This window comes from Giraffa tippelskirchi, chromosome 10 (genome assembly GCF_054371585.1).
Source record: "Giraffa tippelskirchi isolate mGirTip1 chromosome 10, T2T-mGirTip1v1.2.pri, whole genome shotgun sequence".
Lineage (NCBI taxonomy): Eukaryota > Metazoa > Chordata > Mammalia > Artiodactyla > Giraffidae > Giraffa > Giraffa tippelskirchi.
The window spans coordinates 39951236-39970601 of NC_137284.1; the positions used below are offsets into that span (position 1 = coordinate 39951236).

A 19366-nucleotide genomic window follows, 5' to 3' on the forward strand; every position below is an offset into this window, starting at 1 on the left:
CTGTAGGTTTCTTTGTGCTATGTTCCTCTGTTTGTTCTTTACTCCCTTTAAAAAAACATCTTCGAAACCCCTCCTCTGCCCTCTCAGTAGAGTTGAGCTTGTTTAACAGAAATACACCTCAATTGCTTCCCCAAAGCAAAAGATTATTTGACAATCTGAACTGGGAAAAAGATGACTTAAACAGTAACTAATAATTACATACTCCTTACTGCATTCCAAGTACTATTGTACATACTTTCCATACATGAAGGCATTTAACCCCTGGAGCTCTGAGAAGTAGATACATATATCCTTTACTATCCAAATCTACTCAGTTCCTGAGATCAGGTTAGAAATCAGAGTTCAATAAGTCTGAAAGGTCAGAGAAACTTCATTATCTGAATTTATCTTAGTTTACCCACTTGGGATGGGGTAAGGCCTGACCTTAAATAAAGTAAATAATGTCATTCAAAAGTGCAAACTCATTTGGTTCCTTTATTTTAACAGCAAGGGTTTAAGAAGCATTCACACAGGGATAGATATTTATACCATTATCCCCATTTTACAGATGAGGAAATGGATGCACAGGCGGGTTGAGTAAGCTGCCCAAGGTTTCATGGCTCATGTGGCAGAGCCAGAAATCTTTCCTAGGCCTAAAGCACCAGGGTCAGTATCAAGTCTGTGCTAGATTGCCCAGCTAAACCTATTTTTTTCTTTGTGGCCAGTGGTATCATCAATGCACACTACCACTGGAGCTTTTTCTGGGAATGTTTTTGGGGAGGCTTACCAGAATTCTCAAACTCATTTTTTTTTCTTAGAGCTTACTTTCTCACCAGACTTTGATGATATGTTCTGTTAGCACCAGTATAAAGAAGTTTTAGAAAATGCAACTAGCTATTTTTTGTACAGTTTAATAGTTTGATGACATGGCTTGAGGAACCATGATGTTTCATTCAGTCAACATCTTGAATTAATTCCACCACTGCACATGAAATGGTGATCTTTCTCTTGTTGAGTCACAGGAAAAGCAGACATCCCACAGCAGAAAAATGCAAGTTGGAGGGCAGTGTAATTGGAGCTGTCTGGGAGATCCTGCTTATAATCTCTGAAAACTTGGGAACTCTTCAAACCATTGTTTGTCCTCAACTACTCATGCTTGTGAGACCAGACTATGGCTGTATTTAGTCCTTTAATATTTCCTCAAGTATTTAATGAATTATATGGGCAATAATTTTCCTTCAGAGCTCAGCCAGGGCTCTCGTGAGATTATGCAAAACTTGGACATGCTCTCCCATGTGTCAGCTGACTGATGTCGAAATAAAAACCAAAGGATAGGCTCATGTTTACAAGTTAAAGAAAATCTTAGGTATTAAGCTGATAGTGTCTTTATAAATTTTAGTGAAAAATGAATTCCTGCTTCATTGTGTCTATTTACACATTCATGTAGCAACAAGGCTAGGCATAATGTAGGATTATAATTGCATTCAATCAGTAACAAAGAAAATATACCTCCTTGGAGGTCTTCCAGATAATAAGGACTCTGGTTACACCTGCCATTCAGAGTGTCTGCCACTTTGTCATCATGCGGTAAAAAGGTCAAAGGTATGTGGCCATGTGCCAGGAGCCACCCTTTATACACAAGGCAAACTCCTGGAATATGCTTCAGTTTAAGAAGAGTAAAAATGTCATTGTAGTGAATTGCAATGCAAAAAGGACATGAGGTTTAAGACATAGCTTTGAGACTTAACATGTCAGTGTGAAATTTCCAAGTATGCACCTGGTATCCTTGGTGATTTTGGATCCTCTGGTGGAAGTGCAGAGATACAGTGTCTAAAGCACTGAAGGAGAGCCAGACTTCGAAAATTTATGTTCTAATCAAGACTCATCATTTGACCTTGGATGAGCCACTTGCCCACTGAATGAGCCTTAGTTTCTTTTTTTAATTAAAAGGAAGTGAGACTGCATGATCTCCATTACCTCTAGGGTTCCTGTAAGTTCTAAAAGGCTTGTGGTTCTTTTTTATGGGTTAGAGCTTTGACTAATTTGCCTAGTTTTGCCTAATCTATCATTTCTAGTGGATACTATCTGTTTACTCAGTGTGGAGGTTTCACATCTCTTTGAAATATCCCTTGGAGATCCCAAAGATATGACCAAATCTAAACTGCTAATATTCCACTTACTAGGCTATTAATGCTCAGCCAATGAAGCCTAACCAATACTTTCAAGGGCAAGATACACCGTAAAACATTTTAACCAATATCCAGACTCATCAAAACTTGAATTTCTTTTCTCTATAATCCCTGGCTCCTCAAAAATACCCAGGAGGTAATTTTTCAGGGTTCATGTGTGCATGCTCATTCACTAACTCGTGTCCAACTCTTTGCAACCCCATGGACTATAGCCCGCCAGGCTTCTCTGTCTATGGGATTTTCCAGGCAGTGATACTGGAATGAGTTGCCATTTCCTCCTCCAGGGGATCTTCTTGATCCAGGCATAGAAACTGCATCTCCTAAGTCTCCTGCATTGCATGTAGATTTTTTACCACTGAGCCATTGGGGAACAGTTCACTAGATTTTAATTGCATACACCCTCTATTGTAAATATTCATAATTTTGTTGTTTTTACTTGAAATGCCCTGAAATAAGTTTTCTTTTTCAAGTATTTATATACATGAAACAAATCAATATAACAGAAGGAGTCAAGAGTAAAAGTTCTCTTAAGCGCATACATAAATTCTATAATACATATCACTTGAATATTTATAAATTTTTTTTAAATTTAATAACCATTGTCATATTTTCTCATGATTTATACAATTTAAAAATAAGCTTGTGCATTCATGTCGATTTTTTTAAAATACAGCTTCTATTTGAATCACAAAATGATTAGCAAAAGCCATTACATCATTCACCATCCTCCATAAAAACCTCACTGAACAGAGTACTTAGGAAAAAGCAGACTGCTGTTCAGTGGGAAAGTATATTAAAATTAAAATCAAGGGCACTTTTAATTGTGAAGGCACAAATCTTGACAGGAAGCTATCTATAATCTTTTGAAACTGCAGGGGTAATACTGTAAACGTCTCCAGTCTGTGAATAAGGCACCTTCCCTTCCTGGCTGACGGTGGTCAGCATGAAACCCTGGGAGGTACGCCCTACAATTTAGGAATCGGGGTGGCCGCCAGCACTATGCTCTCAATCGCACACTCATCTGTTCCTCTGCGGATGCGGAAGTAGCCGTCCTCACCCCAGTTAGAGCCCCAGCTGTTTTTCACAATCCAGTAATCCAGCCCAGAGGCCGCGTCAGTGCCATAGCCCACCAGCAGCACGGCGTGATTGGTCAGCTCGAAGGGGTTGAAAGGGTCTCGCAGACCCGTGTGGTGGTAGACGCCCTTGCGGTAGTGGAGGAAGTCGTCGTAGACTTCAAAAGCAACGGCCATGGGCCCCTGATGGACCAGCTCGAGCTTCATCAGGGCTTCATTGCAGCCCCCGTAGAAACCGCCCACGTAGTGGTACTCGGAAGAATAGTACCGGAAGCAGCCCTCTTTCAGTCTGCATGGCGAGTCCGTGCCTGTGTAGGGGAAGCAGTCCTCCTCCACCAGCCCGAAGTCCTGGGCATACTTCCCTGCGATGAGGTAAGGGAAGCCCCCTTCACAGCCTGCGGGTGAAGAACACACAAAGTTACCACCGTCTGTGAGAAAGGGCGACAGGAGAAACTGTCCCATTTCACGTGTTTTCTTTTCTACTCCATTAAGTATTTTTCCAAGATTTATTTGATATTTGCCTGTGATGGGTCTTCGTTGCTGCGTGCAGGCCTTCTGCGGTTGTGGTGAGCAGGGTCTACGCTCCAGCTGTGGAGTGCGGGCCTCTTATCACAGCAGCCTCTCTGGTTGTGGACTTCCCTAGTTGTAGATCATGGTCTCGGCTGTCCTGTGGCATGTGGGATCTTCCTGGACCAGGGATAGAACCCGTGTCCCCTGCATTGGTAGGTGGACTCTTTATCACTGAGCTACCAAGGAAGCCCACTAATTATTCTTATGTCACCCCTGGAAGTTGCTCTTGGCTTAAATACCACTTCGTTCGCCCTTCCATCAGCCATCTAGCTAACTATCCTCTCATCCCCATCTATCTGACAGACATTTATTTGGGCCCTGATGTGGAAGGTAGGGTTAAGTGGGAGGCTCTGAAGCCTATGTAGATTCAAATCCAAAACTGTGTTAAGAATTTAATTTCTCTGTACCTCTGTTTACTTATCTGTAAAATATAGATAGCAATAGTACCTTCCTTGTAGGATTAAGTCACGTAAAAGCAATAAAAGCTTGCAATTATTGTCACTATTAAATAGGCAGACATTCCCTCAAGGAAGTCTTCTCTGACCATCTCTCCTGCAGAAAAGTCTGAATCAGATCCCCATAGCCTTCCCTCCAGTCCTGGCCCTATTATATCTCAGAGACACTGCAGGTTCAGTTCCAGACCACCACAATAATGCAAATATCACAATAAAGAAAGTCACACAAATGTTTTGTTTTCCCAGGGTATATAAATGTTATGTTTACAGCTTACTGTAGTCTATTAAGTGTTCATGTTTTCCAAAAGAAGCAATACACACAGCATAATTTTAAAAAGCTCTACTGCAAAAAAACAAAACCCACTAACCATCACCAGAGCATTCAGTGAGTCATAATGGTTTTGCTGAGGGGAGGGTTGGAAGTATTTTGAGAATTACCAAAATGTGACAAAGAAACAAGAACTGAGCAAATGCCGCTGGGAAAATGGCGCTGACAGCCTGCCTCAACACAGGGTCACCACAAACCTTCAATCTGTAAAAACACACTGTGTCTGAGAAGAGCAATACAACAAACTATGCCCATATACACATCCATAACCCTACATCCATAACCCTGTACTTTTTCTTCATTGTTTTTGTACTTATTGAATTTCTATTTTCCTCACTTCACTGTAAGCTTCATGAGGTTACTCTCTTGATACTTCAGAGTCTTCAGGGCCCAGAAGTCACAATGCGGGTGTTTAATAAGTATCTCAGGAAGAATAAAAGGCTCACTGACAAATAACTATACACCAGCAGTTGCACTGGTGAACTGAGAAACTTTCAAGCAGCCAAATCTGGGGATGACAGCAGCAAACTTCAAAATGAGACAATTTCTCCCTGAATCCACTGGCTTTCTACATACCTTATATATGCCCTGTTCCGAAAGCTTATGTACAAAACTTTTAAATCCTTCTAGAGAGAAACCAGTGTTCATAAGCTTTCAATAAGAATTAGGTTTCAGAGTGAGACCTTATTTGGAAGTGAAACTCACAGTTAGAAGCTGGGAGGTCTTCAAAATCCTATAGAACAGCTTCAGGTCTGTTCCTTGTCTCTATGTAGCTTAACAGCTGCTCCTTCAGGGTTCTGAGCACTGTTGGGTAATGTATGTAAGAGGCTCCAAAGAGCCTGTCCTTACTCACATTATAGCAATTGCTGACATTTTGCTGGATGCTACAGTGAATTCCATGAGAAACCACTAAGTAGTAAGTGACAGGGCCCCAGAACTTGCACCCAGGCTTTCTGAGAGCAGACACGATGCTCTCTCTACTCCCCCATCCTTATGGTTTTGCCAACAATGGCAAACCACACACAGCTCAACAGTGCCTGAAACACAACACTTACCTTGAGCATACTGACTGCAAGACACAACCTCCTGAGGACTCAAGATTGGGGTCTGAGTATTGTTGGTTAGTATGCGGATTCTTGATTCCATCATCCCCATAGAAGCAAATGAGTAGCAGCTTCCACAAGACCCTGGTGATGGAAAAGGAAGATATATAACCTAAGAGACTTTGATGTCCTCAAGAAAAGCCAAAGAAAACCTGAGTGGATGATATACATTAATATAGCTACATTGAGTGTTGCTGCTTTTGCTCATAGGGATTAGAACAATAAAAGAGATTCAATCAACAAATGCCACTGACCTTACAGGCAAATATTAAGATTTCAGCTTTTTCACCAAAAGGCAAACATTACTACATGGGACTTTCCTTGAGAATGCTTTGGGAGGGAAAAAACCTAACTTCTGCAAAGCACTTGACAGTATTCTTAATAATGAAGAAATGATGTATTGATACATCTGCAACATTCTGAGTCATCAAGTTAAAAGAAAATTAGGGAGGAATATATACAAACTGAGCTTCTAAATATCTCCAGAGAGGTATTTTCTAAAGCAACTCGGTGGGTGATATTAACTCTAAGAATGGCTCAAGTATAGGTGTATTATTATAGAGAGTTGGATTCAATCAGGGAAAGTATAACAAAAAGAGTAATTATTATATAATGGCCAGTATAGTATTTAAGGTATTCAATAAGGAAGTAAAGATTATTAAAGCAGATGGAGGTAGTGAAATTGAAAATAAATTGAAAAGTAGTTGGATGGAAGTAGGGGAGAAGGAAAAAGAAAACAGCTTAGTTTAATACCTGAATGCTCTGGCAAAGACAAAATAAATTTACTTACAAAGCATATGCTAGGAATATAGTTGCTACTTCAAGAGAAGAAAAAATACTGTATTATGAGGTAATTTATATAAAGATATTTTTTATCTGCTTCTTCAATATGTGAGTAGAAGAAATATATACACAGAATAAAATATGGCATGTATGTAATAAAACTAATTTCCACTTATTACAATTCCAGAAAGAAATGAACATAATTTTAATATCTCTATTATAACATAGCCTCTTTTACCTCTGCCACTGATGTAAATTCTACATGGAAATATACTTGTACCAAACCCCCCAAAAGTGAAAGCTAGTCACTCAGTCGACCCAGGGATTGAACCCAGGTACCCTGCATCCAAGATATCCTGCACCCAAGACATTGGAAATTAAATGAAGTTGATATATTATTCAATTTAATAATAACTTAAAAAACCCAAAAAAACTACTACATAAAGAGAATGCTGCCTTTGTTCTCTTTAATAAATCTGAATTTAGTAATTTAGGGACTGCCTTCCTCAGAAAAATATTCATAACATTATACATTAAAAATATGAGGGGCATCGTTTTTCTCTTCTCCAAGTAAATGTTCATTCATGTCCTTCCCTGAGAACAAAGGAACACCAGGATATTCTAAGTTCAGTCTCTGGCGTGCTATGAAAGAAAGTCAAAGTGTTAGTCGCTCAGTCGTGTCTGACTCTTTCTGGCCCCATGGACTGGAACCCTGCCAGGCTCCTCTGTCCATGGAATTCTCCAAGCAAAAATACTGGAGGGGGTAACCATTCCCTTGTCCAGGGGAGCTTCCCAACCCAGGGATTGAACCCAGGTCTCCCGCATTGCAGGCGGATTCTTTACCATCTGAGCCACCAGGGAACATTCTAAACTCTACTTGAATTACTTAATACTGTTTTCCTCAAACTAAACTATGAATTTCCTTGAGTGTATACAGGAAATGTCTTTTTCACCTTGATGCAATGAAGGAACTCAGGGCGTCTCTGTAGAAAGAAGTCAAATTATGAACAAGCAGACACATATTTATAGCCAGGAAAGAAAGTTATTTCAATGGAAACAGTCAGTATTTACTTTTAGTCTATTAGTGCCCTGTCACCCTTTAACTGCTACCATTTCTGACGGTTCCCAAAATTCTCCCCATAAACATCTCATATTTATCCATACTGCTTTTGCTACTGAGGGATCACCTAAATTGTGACAATTAGAAGAGAAATGTTTGGAAGGGGGCCTTGGAATCCATCTAGTGTACAATCCACTCACTTGACGATGCCTACACTGAGACTCAGAGCCAATGACCTGGCCAAAGTCCCAAAACTAAAAAAGAGCAGATGCCAGCACCTAACTGCCTCCTAACACAGGAATGCTGTTTTCTTCCATTTACAGATCCATATCTACTTTAAAGAGTTCTCAAATTTCCTTTCCCCATCTTCCAATTACTAGGCAGACCAAAATTAACTCGTCCATTTTGTTTTGGAAGCCATCTAAATAATACTACCCTTAGGACTCCTCTTTCACATGACAGAATATCAAAGAACTAGATGAGTGACAATAAATGGCAAAGCCAATGTTCCTTTCATGAGACATCAGTAATATCACAAGAGAGTCTAGAAACAATCCCAATTTGGCCATTTAGCAGTCTTGGTCCATGGCAGCCACAGAAATTACTCTCTTGGTTTTAAGTATTAAACCTTCATTATCAGCCCATCCAGCATCGTGGGAGGGACAGGCCACATGTCCATTCCAGGACTCAGAATGTGCTATTACTAGAGAAATTAGAAGGAGGGAAGGAAATAATCTTCCTCAAGCCTCTGATGTTTCCAGAAGGTCAGCTGCCAAAGTAATTAACAGCTCTTCAAAAGTCAAGGCCAAAGTCTAGCTTCCAAAAGGACCCTTTTCTCTTAAGAAGATTACAGGGCAACAAAGAATAGGAGGGCTTTCCTGGTGGATCAGTGATTAAGAATCAGCTCGGCAATGCAGGGGATAAGAGTTCAATTCTTGGGTTGGTACGATCCTCTGGAGGAGGAAATGGCAACCCACTCCAGTATTCTTGCCTGGGAAATCCCATGGACAGAGAAGCCTGGCAGACAACAGTACATGGGGTCGCAAAAGAGTCAGACACGACTTAGCAACTAAACAACAACAACAACAAAAAGAAAAGAGTGAGGAAGGCAGTTGGCCCAGGCAGAGTTTTGCAGTAATCAAACTTCCACAACTCAAATAGATAATGTGATTGCCACATGGCTTAACTGCATTCAGCCTTCACCTTCTAACAGTGGTGAACACACTGAACTGGTAGTAAGGAGTCAGGATTCTTTTTTGCCCTTCCCAATCAGTCAGCTATGTGACTGGGCAATTCACTTGACCTTTCTGACATTTCTTTTCATCTTGGGTGTGAAAGGAATAGGGTGGAATAGTTTAAGGCCCCTGCCTTCCAGCTTTAGTATAAACAATCGTTAGAACAAGACTAAAATGAACTAGATTTTTAAAGTTAGGAAACCACTCTGCATTTCCTAATTAACGTGACCTGAAAGACACTCCCCTTCTCTCTTGAAGACACAATAATAAAGACAGTACAACTGGGAGATGAGCAAGGAAAGTCCGTCTCTTCCAATTTCTTAGCCCTCTTCCCTCTCACACGCCAAGTAAACCTTAGCTATAAGGCCGGTGCTTAAACTTACCCTAACAACTTTAGGGTAAAAGTTTATCCCCCCACCCAGGACTTTTTTTGTTTTTTTCATTACTCTTAATTTGTTCTCTGAATAGAGAAAAGTTGTGAATTCCCTGAACTGTGGGTGATTTTGAATTCTATAGGACACTGGTGTATTTAAGTTAGTGGAAACTTCCAAGTAGCCCAGTTAGTAGGAAGAGAAAATAATTTTTTTCATAACCTAAGGTACAGAACACCACAAAGAAGTCAAAAGAGGAACCACTTAGTACATTATTTTCTCAGATACCTGACAAGATACCACAGATGAGGGATCAATTTGAAAGCAATGAATCACTCAAAGCCCTCTGTTTTTAAATTGCTCATGTCTATACAAACCATATTTATAACACTCAAAGAATATGGAATATTACAGATAACAATAGCTTTTACTGAGCTGCAAGAGAGACACTGTCAAAGAATCTGGGGTTAGAAAGTCTGACTTCCTTTGAATTATTATCTCATCACTAGTTAATCAAACCTTTTTGGGAAGTGAGCTGAACTAAATTTTTCTTCCAAACTTCTCTTAATGAATTTTTTAAATGCCCTACTTAAAGCAGTTATACTGTATCTTAACATTTTGTTTGTAAGTCTTGCTAAGCTGTAGTCTCTAGGACAAAGGACTGCATCATATTAGTCTTCATATCCTCAGCCTTTAAACAAAAATTCCTGACATGTTAGATACTCTATAAATACAACACAGTGGAAACAACCATGTGCTAAGCCCTCAACAGTCAATATGTAGTATTTACTTAATCCTCTCCAGTGAGGACAGGAAACCTATTTGATGATAGAATAAATTTTAATCCTCTCTTAACATCAAATCTTTTTAACTGACTTTCCATTCATTTCTCAATTACCTTTCAATTTCTCTCATTTCCAATCCCTCCTTTTCAAAGAAGCTGTCCCCAGGAAAGGTAGGGATGGATTTCAGGACCCACACTTTCTCTGGAGCCAAAGAATAACTGGCACAAAGGAAAGACAAAGAGATGAGACCTCCAGTGTCAGATAAAGGACAGGAACCCTGTTGCTGTAAGACTTGCCCAAAGCCCCATACATTTCAGAACCGTCTCCAAGAATAAAGTGGGGATGAGTTGAAGGGGTCATGGTGAATACTGAGAACTGGGAGAGGCTGATTACTGAGTTTTTAGGAAAGGGGAAGGAAAATTTATCTTTGGGTGTTATTAATTTATAATCCTTTCAGGAGACACCAATCAGAATGTTTCCAGACAGCAAAGACTACACCCACTTTACAGTAACAAAACAGTCCTGCTTACTACAATTGTCTTCAAAATGAGCTTAGAAGTAATAAACCTGAGCATTATATAAATGATTCTCCAATCATTGTTGCTAAAATTTAGGATAAGATAATTTGCTCTCAAGTGCTATTAGAGGCAATGGTATTAAATCTACTCATACTGTATCTAATTTAAGAAACAATTGACAAAATGCAATTATAGTCATAATGCTGGTAAATGTTCCACCAGGAAGCTGAGTTAATGCTTACTATTATATGTCATATCCTGATGTAAAGTTAATTGAAAGATCCTTACACAATTAAAAAAATCTACTTCATCAGCAAAAAAATATTAAGGATTCATTTTCTGGGCTCCTATAATTAGACTAATGATGGGGAGGGGTGGGGAGAGAGTGGGTGGACACTTAAAGAAGGATTCCAGAATAAAGAAGATATGGTGTGTATGTGTATATATATATATATACACACACACACACACACAATGGAATATTATTCAGCCATAAGGAAAGAATGAAATAATGCAATTTGTAGCAACATGTATGAACCTAGAGATTATCATACTAAGTAAATCAGCCCTCCAGGCTCCTCTTTCATTGGGATTCTCCAGGCATGAATACTGAAGTGGGTTGCCATGCCCTACTCCAGGGGATCTTCCCAAACCAGGGATCAAGCCCAGGTCTCCCACACTGCAGGCTTTCTTTACAGACTGAGCCACCAGGGAAGCCCAAGAATACTGAGCAGGTAGCCTATCCCTTCTCCAAGGGATCTTCCCAACCCAGGAATCATACCAGGGTCTCCTATATTGCAGGTGGATTCTTTACCAGCTGAGCTACAGGGGAAGCCCAAGTGAACCAGAGAGAAAGACAAATAACATATGATATCACTTATTCATATCACATATTCAGTATCTTAAACCGAATCACTTTGCTATACACCTGAAACTAATATGACATTCTAAGTCAACTATATTTCAGTTAAAAAAAATGAAAGATTCCAACAAACCACCTGCAGAAGGAAGACAAGAAAGACTAATTTTAGCTGCAATTCTTTGTTTCGATACCAGTCTCCATAACTTGGAGCGCAGATGAGTTTGGCTTATCTACCACTCTGATAAATTTCACTAGCTATCTGGAACACAGACTGAGAAGGACACTGAAGGAATGCTGAGCTCGGCTGGAGAGATTATGTGTTACCGGTGTCTGTCAAGGATCCAAAAAGAAGAAGTGAGTATTCATTAGCTATAGATTTTCTATTTCTTTACTAAAGTAGACCATACCAGTTTCATCTCTGTATCCGCAGAATGTGAGAGCCTGGTACATAGTAAATGTTCAATAAATATTTCAGAATGAATTAATAAAAAAAAAAATCGACATTTTTTTACCTTGGTTTCGAACAGGAGTAACAAAATTGATACCATGAACATTTCTCCAATCCCAGGATTCTGGCAAATGCAAAATCTTTTTCTGTATTTCAGCAGTTATTGATGCAGGTTTGGGCCTAGGATGGAAACAGACACTTGACATCAATACATAGTCTTTCCTTTGAGGATGATTTCCTAACCTTTAATCCCATAACTTCAACCACCTGGCTGGCTAGGAGGTAGATTCAGATCCAAAGAACACTTGTCCATCAGTGTTTCAATGTGTCTATTATACAAAAATGTGTCTATTATACAATGTGTCAATTATACAACTAAGTTATATAGATTGCCCATTCTTTTAATTTTTTTAACTGTTACAATTATTTATTTTTCTATTTATTTATTTGGCTATGACTGGTCTTAGTTATGGCATGCGGGATCTTTAGTTGCAACATGTAGGGTCTAGTTCCTTGACCAGGGATTGAACCCAGGCCTCCTGCATTGGGATTACAGTGTCGCAGCCACTAGACTACTGGGGAAGTCTCAAAATTACCCATCTGATTTTCAGGATCTAGTAATTTTCCCCTGTGAAACAATATTGGTTTTACATATTGCCATTGCTAGTTTTAGTATGCCTAAATAACAGCATTCTCTTACTTTTCATAGATTTTGACCCAAAAGAGTCGATATAGGAAATTGAAGATGGCCTATAAAGGATTTAGAGGAAACAGAGGAATTACTGATGTTTGACTCTACAGAGGGTAGTGATAGTAGTCACAAAAGTGAAAGGCAGAGAAATACAGGATGTAAGTAGAAGAAAGCAAACCAGGTCAATAAACAGATAAAATTAAGACACAAAGACACCTACAATGGCTTCACCACTTCTAGCTGCTGGTCAAAGAACTTAACATCATAAAACTATGATCACCTCCTATTAAGATGTGCATAGTCATACCTGCCTCTAAGCATTGTTATGATAATTCAATGTAATAATGATTAACCTGCTTAAAACATTACCTAGTCTTGAACGTCTTTAATAAGCTATTAAGCTATTATGGTGATTAACACCACCATCAACATCCATGTCTTTAAGACTAAATATGCTGCTGATACACTTAAGTAACTATCTTAAATGTGAACAAAACACTCAATTGAAGTGTTAACTTCCTTCTTACTAACATCCTATACTGCACTGTGTTTATCCATCAATGCACATACAGAACAGAAGCAACGTGACAAATGAAGCTCAATAGTATGAAAATGAAGTGAGTGAGAGAGGAAGCCGGGTGACACAGAAATGAGAATTACAAACATCATAGGCACACTAGACATTGTTGGCTCTTCATCACTTGGGTCCAGATTCTTTTAAGAATTCAGAGAAAGCTCTGGACTCACTCAGAGAGATGTCCATAAATGGTACGTTTTTCTACAATTTCAGCAGCTTTAGTTTCAGAGATTCAGGTTGAGAATCTCTGAGAGTTTCTATTATGTCATTGGATTCTTTCAGCAGATCTAACATACATACAAAAATGCTCCTGAAAACCAGGCAGCTAGACCACATGTCTGGCTTCAACATTTCCCACTTCTATCTCTTTATCTTAAACCTGCTATGGAGACTTATTAGCCTTAAAAACAGGGCTTCATAAATCTACCTCTTCTCTAAAACCAAGGTGGTTGGGTGGAAGGAGAAAAATTAAAGTACAGGAGTTCTTCAGAAACATGGCACCTGACACGTGGCAATGCAGTTGTGTATAGGAGCCCTGGTCTCCACCCTAAGGCTCCAACACTGATCGCACCTCCTCTTGGGGCTCCTCTGGATTGCTACTGAACAGCTCTCAACTTCTGTCTCACACAGACACAGGATGGCTCTTTCACTTTAGTGAATCTGAGAAGAGATACAATATACTGCCTTTCTGAATTTTGACTAACCAGAACATCTCGTAGGCTAGTTACTCCTTAGAATATGCTATGAGAAACATTATACAAGATTTCCTTTTTTTTTTTTGAGACAGGGTAGAATTATGAAAGAATGCCATCAGTCGGACAGGAAAAAACTCCATACAGTCTCAGAGTAGAAAAATGCCAGATTATGATTATTAGTCTGCAGAATAAAAACTTAGCAATGAATTTTATTGTTGATGTTCATTTGCCAAGTTGTGTCCTACTCTTTGTGACCCTATGGACTGCAGCACGCCAGGCTCCTGTGTCCTCACTATCTCCTGGAATTTGCTCAAATTCATGTCCACTGAGTCGGTGATGCCATTCAACCATCTCATCCTCTCTTGTCCCCTCCTCCTCCTGCCTTCAATCTTTCCCAGCATCAGGGACTTTTCCAATGAATTGGCTGTTAGCATCAGGTGGCCAAACTACCGGAGGTTCAGCAACAGTCTTTCCAATGAATTTTTAGGGTTGATCTCCTTGCAGTCCAAGAGACTCTCGAGAGTCTTCCCTAGCACCACAATTCAAAAGCACCAGTTCTTCGGCATTCAGCCTTCTTTATCATCCAACTCTCACATCTCTACATGACTATTGGAAAAACCATAGCTTTGTCTATACAGACCTTTGTTGGCAAAGTGATATCTCTATTTTTCAATACACTGTCTAGATTTATCGTAACTTTCCTTCCAAGGAGCAAGCATCTTTTAATTTCACGGCTGCAGTCACCATCCTCAGTGATTGTGGAGCCCAAGAAAACAGTCACTGCTTCCACTTTTTCCCCTTCTATTTGTCATGAAATGGTAGGACCGTATGACATGATCTTAGTTTTCTAAACGTTGAGTTTTAAGCCAGCTTTTTCACTCTCCTCTTTCACCTTCATCAAGAGGCTCTCTAGTTCCTCTTCACTTTCTGCCATTAGAGTGGTATCATCTGCACATCTGAAGTTGTTGATACTTCTCCCGGTGATCTTGATTCCAGCTTGTGATTCATCCAGTCCAGCATTCATCCAGCAATGTATTTTAGTTAACCATTAATCTATCAGTGCTCTGTTTCAACAGTAAAACTTGAACAAAGGTCTCTATAGCTATTAAGGAAATAATCATTATATTCTCTGAATATTAGAGAATGCTTCAATATACTCAAAGAAAATAACCTATCTACACAATTTATTGACTCCCATTAGTTTTTCCAATTGGTTTTCCTACCCTTCAGTTACATCAGTTTCTCCTGCAGCAAGGTATGGCATTATAAGAATATCGTCGGTCATTTAATAAATGTTAAGGGACCACATATTAAGGGACTACATGGGCTTCCCTGATAGCTCAGTTGGTAAAGAATCCGCCTGCAATGCAGGAGACCCCGGTTTGATTCCTGGGTTGGTAAGATCCACTGGAGAAGGGATAGGCTACCCACTCCAGTATTCTTGGGCTTCCCTTGTGGCTCAGCTGGTAAAGAATCCGCCTGCAGTGTGGGAGACCTGGGTTCGATCCCTGTGTTGGGATGATCTCCTGGGGAAGGGAAAGGCTACCCACTCTAGTATTTGGCCTAGAGAATTCCATGGACTGTATAGTCCATGGGGTCACAAAGAGTCGCACAAGACTGAGTGACTTTCACTTTCACTTCAAGGGACTACATATGCTAAACTCAGCTACAGTTTTCAGGGAATAAAAGAAATCTACCAAACTCTTGACTATATGAATTCAAAGAATGATATAATTTCCCATCAGATACATATCATGGGGTATGTAAAGTAAGATGAAAAATGGCCACTTCGGGCTGAAGGCAGAAGTATATTGATAAATATGGAACATTTTTTTGCTGGACCTCAAAACTGAGGTCACAGGTGACAAATTTGATAGTTTTTATAGGCAAGTTCAGGAGTATTTGAGGCAAAGGGAGTTTCATGAATGGATGTAGATGAAAGTTTTCAGTAATTTTTTGTCATATTGTTTGAAAGCAGGTCAAGGTGGTAAATAGAGTTATGGTCAGATTCAGATGGTTTTGATTACCAGGCTAAATTTATTCCTTAGACAACAGGTAGCAACCCAGTCACAGCTGAATACAGGAAGATGTAACTGGCAGTATTTCATAGGATGGCTGAGAATGGGGACAGGGAGGGAAAGAGATCAAAAGGACAGAAGACAGGAAGCTGATCCATCATACAGGCAAGAAACGACAAAGCCTTCGAGCCAAAGTGGAGAAATGGAAAGAGAGCAAAGGAAGCAGCAGATGCTGTGAAAGCAAAGCCCATGACCAGGACCTGGAGGACATCAGAATATGGATGAACACGAGAGGGGCGCGTCAGAGAAAAGCTAATATAAACATCTAAGTTGGGGCGAGCAACCCAAGGAAGGCTGGTTAGAAGGGAAGATATCAATCAACACATATATTTATTAGTGATAAAGAGATGAGCTTTATTACCTTGGAATTCTCCGGCTGTGGCCACCACCTCTCCTAATCATCTCTTTTAGGGTAAGAGTCTCATATTCCATGTATGGGGCTGCAGTCCAAGACTTTTGAATGGCATTGATAGCTTTCACAAAGTCGTGGTTATACCTGTAGAGCCTATTAGAATACCTGCCAACAAAAGTAAGATGGCTTCAGATACATTCTTTACTGATTTAAATAGATCCCATTAAAATAGGCACTCATACTCTGGGCCTGAATGCAAAGTGGTATAATCTTTTAGGAAGGCAACTGGGTATATCAGTCTCTATAACTCTACATTTATATCCACAGCCTAGAACTGGAATGTGTCCTATGAAAATAAAATTTAAGTGAACTAAGATAACTGTATAAGGATGTTCAGTGAAACACTTTTATACTAGTAATAGGTTATAAACATAAATTCTAAAACAAAGAATGGATTAAATAAATAACGGTACTTCATTTGCTATACAGTGTATTCAGTAAAAATGTCTGGAAGATTATTTAGTGATATGGAAGAATGTTCACACTATATTAGACAAAAAAGCAGACTATCAAAGAAGTTGACACAGTATGAATCAATTTTTGTGAAAGTGTACATTTATACTGATACTATAAAGTAAATACAACCAAGGTTATCTCTGAGTGGTAACATAGAATCATCACCTCTATTAATACAATTTCTACAATGTACCTTTTAAACTTGGCAATAATAAAAAAAGGTGGGGGAGACAGCAAAACTGTATTCAATGTGTATATGTGGCACAGTGGAAAAGAATCTGCCTGCTAATGCAGGAGGCAAAAGAAACTCAGGTTTGGTCCCTGGGTTGGGTCGGGAAAATCCCCTGGAGAAGGAAATGGCAACCCACTCTAGCATTCTTGCCTGGAAAATTCCATGGACAGAAGACCTGGTGGGATACAGTTCATGGGGCTACAAAGAGTTGGACACAACTGAGCACACAAATATCACCTTTTAAACTTTGCAATAATAAAAAAGGGGGTGGGGTGAAGTACAGCAAAACTGTATTCAATGTATATATAGCAAGGCAAGTATTATAACCACATGATGAAAAACAAGTTGTTCTATATGGACAAGGTTTATATCCTTGTCACTCAGATTTGATGGAGAAGACACTGGTGACCCACTCCAGTACTCTTGCCTGGAAAATCCCATGGACGGAGGAGCCTGGTAGGCTGCAGTCCATGGGGTCATGAAGAGTCGGACATGACCGAGTGACTTCACTTTCACTTTTCCCTTTCATGCATTGGAGAAGGAAATGGCAACCCACTCCAGTGTTCTTGCCTGGAGAATCCCAGGGATGGAGGAGCCTGGTGGGCTGCCGTCTATGGGGTTGCACAGAGTCAGACCTGACTGACGTGACTTAGCAGCAGTAGCAGCAGCAGCAGCAGCACTCAGATTTAGTTCTTGAGCCAGTATCAGCAGAAGCACCTGGAAGCTTGCTAGAAATGCAGACTCTAAATGTCAATCCAGGCCACCTGAATTCGAATCTACATTTTAACAGGATTCCCAGATGATTCACAGCAACATTAAAGACTGAGAGGCACTGGTTTAACTGATGTCAAATGCTTGGACAGAGATGTAAGCAAATGTAATACATAAAGAGCATGTTTACAAAGGCAAAAGACTGATGGCGTTGATTATTCATTTTACTCAAACATGTATTACAACTATGTAACAGGTGCAAGGAATTACAGAATTCACCATGTTATTTCTACTAAAAAAAGATTCTGTGACTTAAGTATGACTCACTATCTAAGACTTCTATTAACATTCAGTTATACAAAGCAAGATATACCTAACCTGAGTAACTTTTTAGGCATACCGTGAACTTTTCTTTCTCTTTTAATTCAGATGTTCACCTAGAGTATTTAGATATAGCCAAACAACCTGGAAGCACTGGAAACAATAACAAAAATGTGCAACCACATTGATAATGTTTTAATGTTTTTATCAAAAGTACTTTCCCACTTTTTGCAAAGTGTGAAACCAGAGAGGTACATTTATTAAACATAAAACTCTCTGTATTCTATTTCTGACTAACAAACAACAAAAACCAGTTACAGTTGTTTTTACTTAAGGCACAGGTTCAGTTCAGTTCAGTTGCCCAGTCGTGTCTGACTCTTTGCAACACCATGGACTGCAGCACACCAGGCCTCCCTGTCCATCACCAACTCCTGGAGCTTACTCAAACTCATGTCCATTGAGTCGGTGATGCCATCCAACCATCTCATCCTCTGTCGTTCCCTTCTCCTCCCGCCGTCAATCCTTTCCACCATCAGGGTCTTTTCTAACAAGTCATTTCTTCCCATCAGGTGGCCAAAGTATTGGAGTTTCAGCTTCAGCATCAGTCCTTCCAATGAATATTCACGACTGATTTCCTTTAGGATGGACTGGTTGGATCTCCTTGCAGTCCAAGGGACTCTCAAGAGTCTTCTCCAACACCAAAAGGAACACGTTTTAAATTGTAAATATCTATCTTGAGATCTGATCATTAAGAGCTGAAAGAGACCTTGATGGTAACTTAGTCCTAAATGTTTATTTTACAAGTGAGGCAACATAGATTCTGAGCACTCTGGTTGTAGCTTCTTCACTAGATGAGGCAATGCTTGAAATATTCAAAAAGAACATAGTACACAGTATATCCTAAATGGTAGGGTGAAAAGTGAGCAGCTTCACAGGAAATGTGTCACTCAAGGGTCAAGCCAAGCAAAGCAACTTAAAAGCTATGTTCAAAATGGAGAGGATGAATTGGTCTAAATCTTGGGGGTTGCCTCCCCAGACAAGAGCAATCTGTCCTCTTTGAACTCACGTCCCCCTTTTCTGCTGCAGAGCCCTTCACTGCCTGTGTGGCCTGGCTTTGGGTGATCTACTCATACACACTTTCAGGGGATTTCACATCAAATAAAACAGAAAATCTGCTACCAATAATATTTATCTTTTCTTTCCAAACTAATAAAGTCTGAAATCTCTTTGTGGTTCACAGTGACTTACACTGAACCTGACTTAAGAAAAATAAAAACTGTCTGTTATAAGCTAAATTCATGTGTTCATGTCCTAACCTTCAGTATATCAGAATGTGACTATATTGAGAGACATGGCCTTTAAAGGGGACATCAGGGTTAAATGAGGTCACATGTGTGGGCTCTATTCCAATATGACTAGTATGTATGTGTGTGT

The 19366-nt window shown here is 39.7% G+C and overlaps 1 protein-coding gene and 1 long non-coding RNA gene across 2 annotated transcripts in view; one reads left to right on the forward strand and one right to left on the reverse strand.

Moving 5' to 3' along the window:
• Nucleotides 1–454: 454 nt before the first annotated feature.
• Nucleotides 455–19366, reverse strand: part of CTSC (cathepsin C) — a 43146-nt gene continuing 24234 nt past the window's right edge. Inside the window, exons 4-7 of the mRNA XM_081533340.1 lie at nucleotides 16162–16317; nucleotides 11824–11939; nucleotides 5650–5781; nucleotides 455–3636 (exon numbers count right to left, since the gene is read on the reverse strand). Coding sequence (XP_081389466.1) covers nucleotides 3134–3636; nucleotides 5650–5781; nucleotides 11824–11939; nucleotides 16162–16317 — 907 coding nt within the window. The 3' untranslated portion in view covers nucleotides 455–3133. The remainder of the gene's footprint in view (nucleotides 3637–5649; nucleotides 5782–11823; nucleotides 11940–16161; nucleotides 16318–19366) is intronic.
• LOC145523306 (uncharacterized) lies at nucleotides 11506–19227 on the forward strand. Its single transcript, XR_014066479.1, has 2 exons — nucleotides 11506–11665; nucleotides 18502–19227. It is a non-coding gene; the product is annotated as an uncharacterized LOC145523306 (long non-coding RNA).